The sequence below is a fragment of the Hordeum vulgare genome, chromosome 7H, assembly GCF_904849725.1.
Source record: "Hordeum vulgare subsp. vulgare chromosome 7H, MorexV3_pseudomolecules_assembly, whole genome shotgun sequence".
Classification (NCBI taxonomy): Eukaryota; Viridiplantae; Streptophyta; class Magnoliopsida; order Poales; family Poaceae; genus Hordeum; species Hordeum vulgare.
In genome coordinates, this window is record NC_058524.1 from 515,188,800 (window position 1) to 515,204,740 (window position 15,941).

At 47.6% G+C, this 15,941-nt stretch overlaps 1 protein-coding gene across 1 annotated transcript; it reads left to right on the plus strand.

The window, feature by feature from the left end:
* Window positions 1-12,172: 12,172 nt before the first annotated feature.
* LOC123411237 (ribonucleoside-diphosphate reductase large subunit-like) lies at window positions 12,173-13,050 on the plus strand. Its single transcript, XM_045104174.1, has 3 exons — window positions 12,173-12,288; window positions 12,636-12,806; window positions 12,881-13,050. The coding sequence occupies exons 2-3, from the start codon at window positions 12,690-12,692 to the stop codon at window positions 13,013-13,015; spliced, it is 252 nt and encodes an 83-aa protein (XP_044960109.1). The 5' UTR covers window positions 12,173-12,288; window positions 12,636-12,689; the 3' UTR covers window positions 13,016-13,050.
* The last annotated feature ends 2,891 nt before the right edge of the window (window positions 13,051-15,941 follow it).

Genomic DNA, 15,941 nt, shown 5'->3' on the forward strand with positions numbered 1-15,941 from the left:
TAACTTCAAGTTATCTAGAACCAGTGTTAAACAAAGCTTCCACGTTGCCACATAACCGCGGGCACGGCTTTCCGAAAAGATTTAACACTGCAGGGATGCTCCAACTAGTCCATTACAAATTACCACAAGCCGCATAGAAACCCTCAATCACGAAGCTCGCGATCTCGTCGGATTCCCTAGTGGAAAACCTCAACTCTGAGATTACCCAAAGCATCACCGGAATCGCGATGCACAAGATATCTCGTCAAAGGTAAAACTAATCCAGCAAGGCCACCCGGTGTGTCGATGATCCCGATAGGAGCCGCGTATCTCATTCTCAGGACACACCGTCTATGCAAAGTGGACGGGAACCAAACCTCGAGTTGCCCCGTGGTGGCACCACCGACTGCTAGGTGGGTGGACCAACACTCATGAGGAGCACTGGCCCGGGGGTTGATTAAATTATCCTCGGGTAAGTTACTCCCTATGCAGTTCATTAGTTGTTAGGCAAATGTAGTACCAAAGTTGGGCCTTGCCAGATCAGCTTTAATCTAAAACGAATTATCAAGGGGATCCCCATAACAACCCCGATCGTGTTAGGAGCGCTCATTTATGGAACATAACACCGGTAGCCGAAAACTAAGGGGGCAAAGGTGGAACAAAACACCAGGCTAGAAAGGCCGAGCCTTCCACCTTTTACCAAGTATATAGGTGCATTAAATTAAATAGCATTTAATATGGTGATATGACAAGAAACCCATGTTATCACATGGAAGCAACTACACCTGCAACTAGCAACGCTAACAACATGGATAAGCAAGCGGTAACATAGCCAAACAATGGTTTGCTAGGTCGAACATGTTGAGGGTTATCATGGCATTGCTGAGAGGCTGAAATTTAACATGTGGTAGGCATCGTGACATAAACGGTAGAAGCGGTAAAACTAGCAAGGCAATGATAGTAATGGTATCTGGGAAATGGTCATCTTGCTTGAGATCCCGCTTGGAAGAAGAACAACTCCGAGAAGTCGGCGAATCAACGTAGTCGTACGGGTCCTTACATTCCAACACGCTTGCGGAACTCTATCGAGACGGAACAAACCGGAAACAAACATCAACACAAATATTCACCACGGCAAAAGCAAGACATGATGCATACCCTAATATGATGCATGATCAGTTCAATGATGCAAGGCATGGCATGGCAATTCATCTCACGCAAACACTACACATTAAGTGAAGCTCGATATGCAACGAGTTACATATCGACGAAACTCCACGATTAATTATTTAGTTCACTCCCGGTTATTTACACGGCAATATTAAATTGTAGTTAACATGGCAAGGGGTGAGCGACGGTCCTACATGGCATCCTAGACGGTTAACATACGGCGCATGGAACGTAGCTACGGATACAAGAGACGTGCAACACATGATATATGCCATGAATGCGTCATGCATGCGAGTTACAACACCACGGCAAGAGGAGAAAGAAACAGGTGTCGCCACGGCGAGCAAATGGGTACCATGGCGGCAAGACGGAAATGATGCCACGACAACGTTCCTATCCCGATAACTCGTCGAGATATCGTGCCAACGTATAGGGAGCGTGTGCGGGAACGCTAAATAAAGATGGGGTGATCCCGGTTACCGGGTTCCCATGTGTCGGGGCACAACATAAGAGGGACAACGTGCAGCTAACATATATAAGCGCAAACATACAATCATCGCATACATCACATGAATACGGTTCTCGGCCACGTCTCACCGGTATACCTTCGAAGCGTGCATATCGGAACGGTTCGAATCGGTGAAGGAGATCAATGATCGTCGTGGTCGTAGTTGTCGTCGTGGTACTCGGGTCTTCGGCGTCGGGAGTCGAACACGGGTCTTCGGCGTCGGTAGTCGAACTCGGGTCTGGGGGTCGTCGAGGGCGTCGTGGTGCTCGTCGAATTCGTCGATTCCACGGCGGCAGGGATGGTGCACGCGGCGACGGCAAGCGAAAGCACAAGCAAGCGACACACCAAGCAGGGCAAGCAAGCAACTAAATCTATCTGGCAGCTACAGATAGCAAGCAGCAGCAAAATCTACCTAGCAACAGCAACCTACAGCAGCTAGCAACAAACAACTACGGCAGCTACTAACAGCAACTAACAACCTAGCCTAATCAGCTACAACTAGCAGTAAGCAATCGACGACACCTCTATGCATCCTAGCAGCAAGCAGCAACAGGAACATGCAGCAACAGGGATAAGCAGCGGCAGCTAGCATCAGCCAAGCAACCAAATGGCGAGCAGCAGCATCTAACTCGGCAGCAGGCAAGAGCATCTACGCTACAGCAGCATCAGCAACAAACAACAACTAAGCATCTGCAGGCAACGGCTAGCTACTACAGCAACAGGGACACAGTGGCACAAGCAACACCATCAGCACAGCTCCGCGACGCGAGCAGGCAGGGGCAAGGCAAGCGGTGCAAGCAAGGCAGCGCAGCAAGCTTGGCAAGCTCCTGCGGCGGCATCAGGCAAGCAAAACGCAAGCACAACAACAGCTATGTCATAGCAATAGCATGCCAACTCAGCGGGCAAGCAGCATGAACAACAACGGCAACAAAATGGCAAGCAAACAGCAATAGGCAAGGAGCAACGACACAGCTCGACACGGGACCATGGCGAGCAGGGAGGCCAGGGCGAGCGCCGGAGAGAGCAGAGCACGGCGAGGCAAAGGCTCGGGCACCTAGGCTAAGGCGAGGCGAGTTGGCGAGGAAGGGCGACCAGGGCGGACGAGGGGCGCACGGCGGCGAAGGAGGTTGGGGCGAGCCACGGCGGGGCGAGGACGCGGAGGCGGAGGGCCTCGGGAGGCGCGCATGTGCTCGGGACGAGCTCCTTCGGTGGGACGAGGGGAGGTGCGCTGCGGGGCAGGGCGGCTCGGCCATGGCGGCGAGGGAGCACGGGACGACAACGCAAGGGGGACGGCGAGGGCCTGCCGGCGAGCATGGAGGCGGCGAGGTCGGCAGGAGCAGCGAGCAGGTGGGAGCACGAGGGGGAGAGGTTGCACGCAGGCGGGGAGAGAGAGGACGAGGAAAGGGGATCGGCAGGGGGAGGACGACGGCGCGTGGAGGAACAGGGGGAAACGGGCTGGGCGCTAGGGTTGGAGGGGGGTCCAGCTGGGCCTTGGCTGGCTGGGCCTCTCCCTCTTTGGTTTTTTTTCCTTTTAAAAAAACAGAGAAACACACAAAGAAAATAATAAAAGGATTTAACAAATACAAAAAAACTTTGGCTCCTTTCAAAACCACACCCCAACTATAAGAAATAGTTGGGCATTTTAAAACAACTAAAAATAAAACCCTTTTGAAGAATAAAATAAAACCTCTTTTATTTAAAGAATAAAATAAAAGCTCTTCAAAAGAGAAAAGAAAATGAGATGGTTTTAAAAATAACACAAGAGGAGAAATAAAAGAAAAACCCAAGGGTTTGCCCCCACATTTAATAAAAGGACATTTTAAAAGAAGACGAATTTTTAAAAGGGGGGTTAAACTGAAATCTTTTACGCCACCACAAAAATAGCATAAGAGAGGAGAGAAGGTTTACGTCCTCGGTGCAACAGGGTTTGAAGCGGCTCTGTTGCACCCACTCTCGTCACGCCAACGAACAACGCCACACTCACAAGCACTCACAAGCAACAACACGGAGCAACAAGCAACACCGACAAAACATAGTTGAAATGATGCCATGCATGATGCGACGATGCAAACTAAATGATGATGCAACAAAATAAAATAACCACACGACGGAAACGGAATAGAAGGGGGAATCTTCTGGGGCGTCGACATCGGGCTTTCAAAGAGTATCACAAGATCCTGCACAAACACAAAAAGCTTGCTACCAACGCTATGCAGGGGTTGTCAATCCCTTATAGATTGTTTGCCAAGTGAGAACTGGAAGCAACAAAGTAACAAAGCAAAGTAAAAGCGGAGGTGTAAACGATGGATGTGAATAGACCCGGGGGCCGTAGTGTCTACTAGTGGATTCTCTCATGAAAGCAAGTAGACGGTGGGTGAACAAATTACTGTCGAGCAATTGATAGAACCGCGCAAAGTCGTGATGATATCTATGGCAATGATTATATCTATAGGCATCACGTCCAAAACAAGTAGATCGATACTTTCTGCATCTACTACTATTACTCCACACGTCGACCGCTATGCAGCATGCATCTAGTGTATTAAGTCCAAAAGAACAGAGTAACGCTTTAAGCAAGATGACATGATGTAGATGGATAATCTCATATCAACGACAAAGCCCATCTTGTTACCCTTGATGGCAACTACTTAATGTGTGCCTTGCTGCCCCTACTGTCACTGGGAAAGGTCACCACATGGTAGAACCCAAAACAAAGCACTTCTCCCATTACAAGAATCATAGATCTAGCTGGCCGAACAAAACCCAAGTCTCGGAGAGACTTACAAGGATATCAAATCATGCATATAAGAAATCAGCAAAGACTCAAATATGTATCATAGATAATCTGATCACAAATCCACAATTGATCGGATCTCGACAAACACACCGCCAAAGAAGATTACATCGGATAGATCTCCATGAAGATCATGGAGAACTTTGTATTGAAGATCCAAGAGAGAGAAGAAGCCATCTAGCTACTAACTACGGACCCGTAGGTCTGAAGTGAACTACTCACAAGTCATTGGAGGGGCGATGATGATGATGAAGAAGCCCTCCAACTCCAAAGTCCCTTCCGGCAGGGTGCCGGAAAGGGTCTCCAGATGAGATCTCACGGAAGCGGAAGCTTCCGGCGACGGAAAAGTATTTTCGAGGCTCCCCTGATTTTTTGTTGTATTTTAGGGAATACATAGGCCAAAGATCTAAGTCAGGGGGCAGCCAGGGAGGCCACAAGCCCTGCCACCGCCGCCTCCCCTGGTGGCGAAGTGGGGGCTTATGGGCTCCCAGGAGCCCTCCTGGCTTGGCCCACAGGCCCCATGATCTTCTTCCGTTCGGGAAAAAATCATTTCGGGAATTTTGTTTCGTTTGGACTCCGTTCCAAAATCAGATCTGAAAAGAGCCAAAAACACAGAAAAAACAGGAACTGGCACTTGGCACTGAATTAATAAGTTAGTCCCAAAAAAGATATAAAAGGTACATAAAACATCCAAAGATGACAAGATAACAGCGTGAAACCATAAAAAAATATAGATACGTTTTAGACGTATCACCCCTCCGGCCACCACGCCCTTGGTCGTCCCGCTCGTGTCGCGCCCACGTGGTCATGGCTTCTGCATCCGTGCTTGCAACCCCTCGGCCACCACGCCCTAGCTCCGTGGCGTCGTGCACCTCGCCGCGGTCACTACGTGCCCGCCCCCTCCGACCGATGGCTTTGGCCGGCCGGCTTGCTAACCCGTGCAAATACCCCCGCCCCCCCCCCCCCCAATTTAGATTAGCCCCCCACCAAATGACACATGGGGCCCACCCCCTAAACGTTTAAAAATGATAATAAAACATATAAAATAATTAAAATAATTAATTTATCAAGTAATTAATTAATTAGTTAATTAGTTGCCTTTAATTAACCTTTGATTAATTTGTCTAATTAATTAGATTAATTAAACCTAATGTGTTTCAACCTATTAAACATGAGAGTATGACATGTGCGACCCACTGGTCAGTTTGACTAGTCAAGCCTAATTGTTGACTAATGATGTCAGCATGATGACATGCTGATGTCATAATTACATTTCTTGAATTGAAATAAATCTATTTAATTTCTGAATATTAATAAAACTACAATAATTTATATATAACAATATGTAACTCGGATGAAAATAATTTGTACAAGAAAGATGCTCAAAAAAACGACACGAGCCCGGATACACTGTCCCTTTGTTTGTCACGTGCCCCTAGCATAATGAACATATAACTTTTCCATCAAATTAATCTGTCTGGTAGTAACCACACACCCAGGAAATATCATCATATATTTTCCCGCTCCGTCCATGACGTGTAGTACTTCGTTAGCTCATGCCTAGCGCCGTATATTGCCATGCCATGCATCATGATGCACCTACTTGCTGTTATTTATTGTTTCTTTCCCCTCATCTCTCCGGTAAATGCCGACGTTGACACTACTACCGAGTACGACTACCCTCCTAACGACCAGCCTTTTGCAGCAAAGCAACAAGGCAAGCAACCCCCTTGATCATTACTATATCACCCATTCCTTCTCCCTCATGCTTGCAATAGGTTTTGCTACAATCGTAGTTAGCTCCTATTCTGATGCACAATCTATTTTTCATAAACTGTTACTGTACCATATTATACATTAAATACTTATTATAGGTGGATTTGTGTACCCCATTGACAGGGACGAATTCAAGGGGGGGCGAGGCCCCCCCAACGATCCTGACTTCCCTCGATGTCGGTCAGTTAATTCGTACTTTTTTGATTAGGTACGTGTATGTGACGTGCTTCGCTCCCCTATAGATTCAGGCTTTGTAGTTAACATGAATCGCCAACCTCTCAGCCCATGTATAAATGTACAACCCAATCTCTTTGCTTTTTTCTTTGCACAAAACGAGGTAAAGGAAAATGGCAGCCCATTAGGAAGGACAGGAGAGGCTGTTAGTTGCAACTTGCCGCACGCAGCCACGACTTGGAGCTGGAATACACACGCAGTCACACACATACCGCTAGATGCTAACCCCTTCGTTTCCAAGCCGCCGCTGACCAGATCTCACCATCGTACCTCCATCAACAAGGGGCGAAGGAAAGGGGATGCCAGGACAGGCACGCAGACACCTTGCTGCCTTGCCGGCCCAGACCGAATGCAATGATGAGTTGCAAGCCGAGGACAGTTTCAGTAGGAGAAAACTGGCACTGAATCGACAGGTTTGCAACCAAAATTGATTGCCGCCAGCCAAGTGATGTTGCGCGTCCGCACCCCATGACTCTGCGACGATGGATCGACGCAAGGATATTGTGCGGTTAGTCTACTTCTTTGACGTCTATTATACAATATTGATATGTATACTGTTTATTGTGTATGTACAATCATGAATAGGAAACTAATTTGTTGTGCGGTTAGCCCATGTATAAATGTACAGCCCATGTAAATTGTGTATGTACAATCATGAACAGGAAACTAATTTTACAACCTCAATCTACTTGTATGATTGTATTTTTCTATCACAATCAATGAAAATCTAGTGAAAAATTAACACCGATTCTAGTCCAACAAGTGAGCACATTTGATCTAGCTGACGATAAAAAAATGCGTAAATGGTTTGCTTGTTGTCTTTGGCCCCCCTATGCGTAAATCCTGGCTCCGTCCCTGCCCACTGACCCCGTAGTCCTAGGGTGATTCCTCCTTCACCATCTCCGATAACGACTCTGTCATGCAACGCCTCAAGGGTGGACCATCAAGGATGATTCCTCCCTGGTCACCTTGACGGTTACATCATTCTGAATCCATTGAGGGTGATAACTCGAATCCCTCTGATGTTACAGTCACATGGTTACTTGATCTTACTACTGGGATGTAACGCCCCGGACACACCCGCCGGCGGTCGTTACTCCTCGCGGATCTAGACTGGCCCCACATATTAATACTAGTCTTTTTTACGCACTTTGTCCTTACTCATGCGCACCCGGGATCAACTTCTCGATTGGTCATCCATCCTAGAATTACTCCAAGCCGAACACGCTTAACCTCGGAGTTCTGTTCGAATGGGCTCCCGAAAAAGAAGGAATTCCTTATTGATATGACTAGTCTATCATCCCTAATAAGCCAGGCTATCATAGATGCGTTGCAGTGGGTTCAATCTGACGAGTCCGTAGTTAGTACCTAGATGACTATCTCTCTCTTTCTCTTGAGCTCGAATACAATGACCATAGCATCTTCGCTTTGATCTATCCGATGTAACTCTTTTGTGCGGTGCGTTTTGTTGGGATCCGATGAATTGTGGGTTTATGTTCAGACTATTTATGATAAATATTTGAGTCTTCTGTGAATTCTAAATATGATTCTTATGTGCCTGATCATCATAGCTTCGTAAATCTCTCTGATCTATTGATTTGCTTTGACCAAGTAGATTGATCTTTCTTAAGTGAGAGAGGAGCGTTGTAGTGGATTCAATCTGACAGATTTTATCGATATCCCAGTGACATAGTAGGGGACAAGATACATCTTTGTATTGTTGCCACTAAGGATAAAACGATGGGGTTAATTCATATTAATTGAGTTCTCCTTGTCTACATCATGTCATCGTTCTCCAAACATTACTCTGTTTTACTTAATAACCTAGATGCATGCTAGATAGCAGTCGATGGGTGAAGGAATAGTAATAGGTGCAGGCAGGAGTCGACCTATTTGCTTATGGACGTGATGCCTATATACACATGATCATTGCATGAATATCGCATAACTATCAGCTTTTCTATCAATTACCCAACACTAATTCGTCTACCCACCGTATGCTTGTTTTCATGAGAGATGCCACTAGGGAACACTATGGCCCCCATGTCTATCCACTTATAAATTTACAAACGTTACAATTTCCTCGCTGCCTTTACTTATTTGTTACTTACTTTTCACTTTGCAACTTTCATCCGCACTGCTTACTTGCTTACAAATAACAAGAGAAGGGGATTGACACCCCTCTTGCCCGCGTTGGGTTAAAGTGTTTGTTTCTGTGTGTGGAGTTGCTAAAGACGGGGGTTGGTTGTTACTCCTATTGGTTCGATAAACCTTGGTTCTCTACTGAAGACAATACTTACCCATATTGTGTCACGTCACCTGCTCCTTTTCAAGCATCACCTGCTCCTTTTCATGGAAAACGCAAACACAGATCACAAGTATCAAGACCACTTCCTTAAACAAGTCAGCATCGCCTCCTACCTCAACCTCACCAAGTTCCGCCTCAACCATGGCACCCACCGCGCCCATGACGAAGTAATGAAGCATCAAATACCATGGGATCCAAGAGGTTCGACATGGAATCGACTTGAGGTCAAGACGAAATTTAAGGATGGGGGAATGTCAGCAACCCTCGCTATCATCGCCATGGGCTGGACCATGTGCCATCACTATTGGGCTTGGGCTTCTCAGAAGCCACGAAGGGCAACATCTACATATATATGAGGGGATGGGTTACACAGGGCTCGACTAGGATCTGGACAGCTTCGACGTCCTCTGCTTCGGTCTCTTCTACCTCTCGTTCTCCTCTCCTTCCCTGCCGTGGCCTGGTCCTCCAAATCAATGGCCCATAGTTGAAATTGTTGAGCAATTAATTGACCTGTGTACTAGTGTGTTGCTAACACCTTTGCTCCGAGACGCACCCACATGGTGCCTGTCTCGGGAGGGGCATGGAGTTGGACTTCGTTGTATACATAAAATGTTTAGGACTTCGTCGTGGACCACCCGACACTCGTAGGTGGAGCGAGATTTTAGCAGGCACTACTAGGAAAAGGGCTATAGATGATATAGACACTAATGGCGCACCAGACAAGTAGTGCGTCACTACTATATAGCAGTGGCGCACCATGTGCAGGTGTGCCATTAGTGTGATGGACACTAATGGCGCACCACACACTCGGTGCGCCACTACTATTTTTTTTGCAAAACTACTAATGGCGCACCACCAGCTGGTGCGCCATTAGTAACCAGGGTTACTAATGGCGCATTTGTAGGTGGTGCGCCACTACTATATTTTTTTTTGCAAAACTACTAATGGCGCACCACCAGCTAATGACGCATTTGTAGGTGGTGCGCCACTACTATAATTATTTTTTTGCAAAACTACTAATGGCGCACCACCACCCTCGCCGCCGAGCACCCCCCGCACCCTCCCCCGCTCCATCGCCACCGACGACCCCCCGCACCCTCCCTCGCTCCACCGCCGCCGAGCACCCACCGCACCCTCCCCCGCTCCACTGCCGTCGCCGACCCCCGCACCCTCCCTGGCCCGCTCCACCGCCGCTGCCGACCCCCCGCACCCTCCCCCGCTCCACCGCTGCACACGACCCCCCCCCCGCGCCCTCCCCCGCTCCACCGCCGTCGACGACCCCCTGCACCCTCCCCCGCTCCACCGCCACCGACGACCCACCGCACCCTCCCCGACCCGCTCCACCGCCGCCGCCGACCCCCCGCACCCTCCCCCGCTCCACCGCGTCGCCGACCCCCCGCACCCTGCCCCGCTCCACCACCGCCGCCGCCGCCGACCCCCCGCACCCTCCCCCGCTCCACCGCCGCCGTCGACCCCCCGCACCCTCCCCTGTCTCCTCGCTCGGTTCCCCCCGAACGGAATCGGCCGAGCGCACCACCCACCCCCTCCCTCCCCCCGAGCGCCATTGCTATCCAAAAAAAAGATTACTAATGGCGCACCTCTCTGGGGTGCGCCATTGCTATCCAAAAAAAAGATTACTAATGGTGCACCTCTCTCGGATGCGCCATTGCTATATAAAAAATAAGATTACTAATGGCGCACTCTATGGGGATGCGCCATTGCTATCAAAAAAATTATAATGGCACACCGCCTGGGGGTGCGCCATTGCTAACCCTCTCTGACTCTGCCCTCGCCTCTCCTCTCCTCTCCCAAATCTAACTGGCCGGGATCTCGCCTCTCCACTCTCTCTCCACCCCCACCCCCTCACCCGTGCCGTCGGCCAGCCGCATCCCCGTCGCGTGGCCTCGCCCCCCACCTGCCGACGGATCTTCGGATTAGATCGTGGACGAGGTCGGGGTCCGGGTGGTGCGTGGCGAGCGGCGGTCCCCTTCCCCACTCCACTCAGGTACGACGACCCTGATCCCCCACACGCCAGCCCCCTCATTCTTTCTTCCCGCACGCGCTCATCCGGTGTTCCGCTAGCCGTTCAACCACGGGATCCGTCCCTTCCCAGCCGCCCGTTCGGGCCAATGCGGCCGCGGGTGTCGTTGGTCCTGCTTCCTAGGCTGCTAGTGCTCTGCCCGCCAGGCAGCCCGGGATCCTTGAGAGCCGCTTGGCAGATCTACGGTCGTTTCTTCCAATGCGGTTCCGGAACGCCAGCACCCGCGATTCTGGTCAGCGGGAAATGGCGTCCAGATGTGGCCGGCTCTGGATTCGTGGCTCCTGGGGGTTGCTGGTGGGATTCACATGCAGCCATCGATTCTTGGCTCCGATGCTACTCACTTCATACTGTTCTCATTGACTGTATTATTGGTTCAGTCCAAGAGATAGATACATGCATCCGTGCCCATGCTTGCTACGGAAATCTAATCTTATCATACGCGCCACCTAATAAAGCAAATAATAGGTGCACTTCTCTAGGATAGCCTCTTCTCTAAGCAAGGGGTCGGGGGTCCGGGTGGTGCGCAGGGGCGACGGAAGCGCAGTTGCAGACGGACATGGACTACGCGTGCTCGCAGGTGGGCGTGGACTGCGGCGCCATCCAGCCCGAGGGCGCGTGCTTCGAGCCCAACACGGTGCGCGCCCATGCCGCCTACGCCATGAACCAGCTCTACCAGGCCGCCGACAGCCACCCGTGGAACTGCGACTTCCGACAGTCCGCCACCCTCACCTCCACCAACCCCAATAAGCCTCCAATCCTTCCTTGGCACCTTCCATCGCCATTGCTCGCCGGACCATGCATCACGGACAGGGCAGCAGAGCTTGTTCTTTCCGCTGCCAGTGCCCGGACAGATGCCAACATTTGGCACTGCGCTGCGCGCATGTGCATTGGTCCTTGATCGCCATTCACTCATTGTCCATTGCATCTGCCCACTGACAATTAGTACTGGATGGAGTACTACATCACTGTACCTCATTAACCATCCTCTGCGTTTTTACCGCCCTGTCGAATGAATCACACAAAGAGGCTACATACTAACCATGGTTGCGTTGGTTTCTGCACGCTACGGCTCGTGTGTCTTCACCGGAGGCCAATGATGCATGCAACTAAAAAAATTCTTCCGGTCATGATGGTGCGGTGAGCGCCATGATTGGATCGAATCATCATCGAGTAAAGCCACGAAATAGTGGGCGGTGGTTGTGCGTGGGACGCATTCCTCCCCCTTGTAAAGCCACGAAACAGTGGGCGAGTAAATTTGCATCTATTGTGACTTCTTAAGACATGGGGTTATTTTTGAGTTCCATTCATTGTTTCAAAAATCATTGTTTCAAAAATAATTCCTCCCCTTGTAAATTATAATCCCATGGTCTTCTGAAATCCATTCATTGTTTCAAAAATCAGGTGCCTTTGCTGTATACCTGGAGCCCTGGCATGCTGATATTTTTGAGTTCCTTGATCTGAGGAAGAACCATGGCAAGGTAAAATGTTAGCCCAACATTATCTAATTATTGTTTTTGTTTTGCAACTAAAGTACATAACCATTCAAATCTTCTGTGCTTTCTATGACATTCAGATTTACCTCATACATTTAAAGAGCACCCTGTCCTACAGATGCCTCTGCAAGTCTTAGTTTGCTGCAATTTATGCCCATACAAGAGAATAGTTGATATTAACATACTATTTATGTAGTACATTTTTGCATAATATGGAGGCTTTTAAATAATTATCTGCTTACTGTGACCCAAACCTATGCACTTTGTTTGTGATGTGTGTTTCTGTCATATACCATCTCTAGAAGGTGTTCTGATGAATGCCAATTTAACAGGAGGAGAACCGTGCGAGGGATCTTTTCTTTGCTCTCTGGGTTCCTGATCTATTCATGCAAAGAGTACAAAATAATGAGGATTGGTCCCTGTTTTGTCCTAATGAAGCTCCGGGGTTGGCTGATTGCTGGGGTGAGAAGTTTGAGGAATTGTACAAGAAATATGAGAAAGCAGTAAGTTCAAAACTCTACCCATATACAACGAGTTAGAAAGGAACACGCTTCAGTAATCCACTTTCTGGTTTCAGGGCAAAGCGACAAAGGTCATTCCAGCACAGACCCTCTGGTTTGACATTTTGAAGGCACAGATAGAAACTGGCACACCTTATATGCTCTATCTTATTGTTATGGGTTCAAGGCTACTTAAGGCATGGGGGCATTAACCAGCACACAAGGCAGCATGACGACAGCTCTCTTAAAAATATATTAGTTAGGATTGCATCCCAAAGATATATAATTGATCAACTGTCTCAAAATGTAAGTTATTTTTTGACATCGAGATTAATTAAGCAAGAAAACATGAGGGATACCATCCACTTCTCATACTCCCGTCCAGAGCACGGGCCCATCTTTCTCTCCGCAAACCTAGACCCGTAGAACTTTTATGATACTACCATTCTGCTGTGACTTCAAATGAACTGTACCAAAACTCCGGTAGATGCCTAGTGCCATGTGATTTAAGAGGATTTTTCTCAACATACTGTATCCTGCTTCTCCGTTGTGTGTCATGCCCTAAGTCTATACATCGAATGATATCGTATTATAATCTTCTTATATGAATACTGATTGTAATCTATAATTCTACATACTTCATATGAATCACATATCCAATTGGATAGTTTGATTTGTTTGGTGTTGCAGCCATAATAGTTGATACTGGAGCTTAAATGCTTAGCTTGCAGAGTGAAAGAGCTATTGTACCATCAGTTTCATTTTCTCAACAATTTTGTTGATGATGTCTGGTTGCGTGGTTGTTGGTTTGCATGCCTTCTGTTTGAAGTCCTCTCTGTCCCTTCTCGTCGTATGTAAATAAATTAGAGAGTGACTATTTTTTTGTCTCTTTATTATGACCAGGAATGCTCAGGTTCTGCAGTGCCAATGGTTCTGGTTATCAACAAGGTAGATTGCACACCATTTGTTCCAGGAGAAGAGTTTGAGAAATTCAGCGGAATTTTCAGAAAACATGTGCACACATGTGCGGTCACTGGTAAAGGCATTTCTGAGCTGGAGAGCGCTGTAATAGAGGTCAGAGGTCTTGAGTCTGTGCCTTCCAGGGGACGACGGTGGACTGTAAACCAGGTAAACATCTCCGTACGCCATCAGTAGAAGCCCCAGTAGTTCTTCTCTTAGAATTGTTGCTTCAGTTGTTGCATGAAAGATTGTTGACTTCTTATCCAATTACATTGTGTTGTCCAGAGACAACTAGAACAACTCATGAGGACCCAGGAAGCTTTCACAAGACTAAGTCGTCGATCAATGAGCAGCTGCCCTTGGATTTTTGGACTATTGACTTGAGGGACGCTGCATTGGCTCTGGCAACAATCAGTGGAGAGGACATATCTAAAGAAGTTTTGAGCAACATATTCAGCAAATTCTGCATTGGAAAATGATGTCTTTCGGAATCATGCTGGTCCTCGGTCATTTCCGACACTTTTGACCTTTGAGCAGCATATGCAGTGGCATAGAACGATCTGAACAAGCCTCGTAGGTATCCAAAGAACAAGCAATGAAATTGAACCCATTTTCTGGATGGGGTCAAAGATCTATAGGCTGGGATTACTGTTGTCACTGCCTTATAGATTTGGGTTGTATCGTTGTGTATTATATTTGCTATGGAGCTATGTATGTATGGATGCTATGGAACTATATGTATATATGGATGCTATCGAATTTTGGATGTATGGATGCTATGGAATTTTGATATATGGATCATGAAATTTGTTATGCAACTTTGCATATATGTTATGTGTTGTGGATCAGTAAAACTATTGGGCACATATTATGTATTATATATTTGATATATATGTTATGTGCTGTTTAATTTGTGGTTTTTGAAACAAAACATATATATGCCAGAAAACAGATACTAATGGAGCACCATGGGCTATACTAATGGCGCATTGTCTGGTGCGCCATTAGTATATATGCCCTCGGAGGCATACTAATGAAGCACCATGAGCTATACTAATGACGCACTGCTTGATGCGCCATTAGTATACCAGATACTAATAGCGCATCATGAGTGGTGCGTCATTAGTATACGAGATACTAATGACGCACCATGAGCTATACTAATGGCGCACTGCCTAGTGCACCATTAGTATACCAGATACTAATGACGTGATGCTAGTGGCGCACGTGTAGTGCGCCATTAGTAGCCAAAACAGGTGCGCCACTAGCAGGCCTTTTCCTAGTAGCGAGGAGACCAGATGGCGACACGTCATACTGCTATGATCAATAGTGCTACATGGACTTCTGCCACACAAAGAGTGATTTGGTCATGGACCAGATGGCGATTCGTCACATTGTTTGGCGAGATGAAGCGGCGACACTGCATCTCGTCGACAAGGTGGAGTGGCTCAGAACCGACTTGCCATCGTGGTGGTTGAAGTCAACGTGTTTAGCGATGGCGTCTAGCGGCAGGTGGGCGAGAGAGAAAAAATAGAAGTAGAAAGAAGGTTAGAGTGACAATTTCGGGATTCAAAGTCGAAGGTTCGATTTGTCGTTCATCTCCAAGTTAAAGGTTTGTTGTGGAGCGGACCAACCTGTGGTTAGATGGTTAGACGGACTGTGGTATCTTTAGTCCACCAGGGTTCAAGTTCTGGTGTTCGCATTTATTTTTGATTTTATTTTAAGATTTTTAGCGATGCACATTTAGTGGGAGTAGACGTTTCCGTCGACGACGAGGTGACTACGGTTACTTCGTAAATTTCAAGATGATATGCCGACTCAGTCTATCTAAGGTGTTCATAGAAATAAGGTGTGCATGTGTGCATGTATCATTTATGGGAAATTCTATCTAGAAGCGCCGCACCGTGGACATCCGATGCGGCGGCTTGTGTGTTCTCTTGCATGCATGCATGCATGCATGCAATGATGTCATCAGATTCATTCTAAATGATCAAAATTCAAAAACTTTTATCTCTTAAATCGTTAATTCGATCGATGATCCGTTTTCACCGTTGACTTTGTTTCGACGAAATCTTCAAAACTAGATCCCATGTCGACATGTTTCGACAACTTTTTTTTCTCATAATTACCACATTTGTTGCACTTACTTGTCATATTAGTAAGTACTTACTTGTCTGA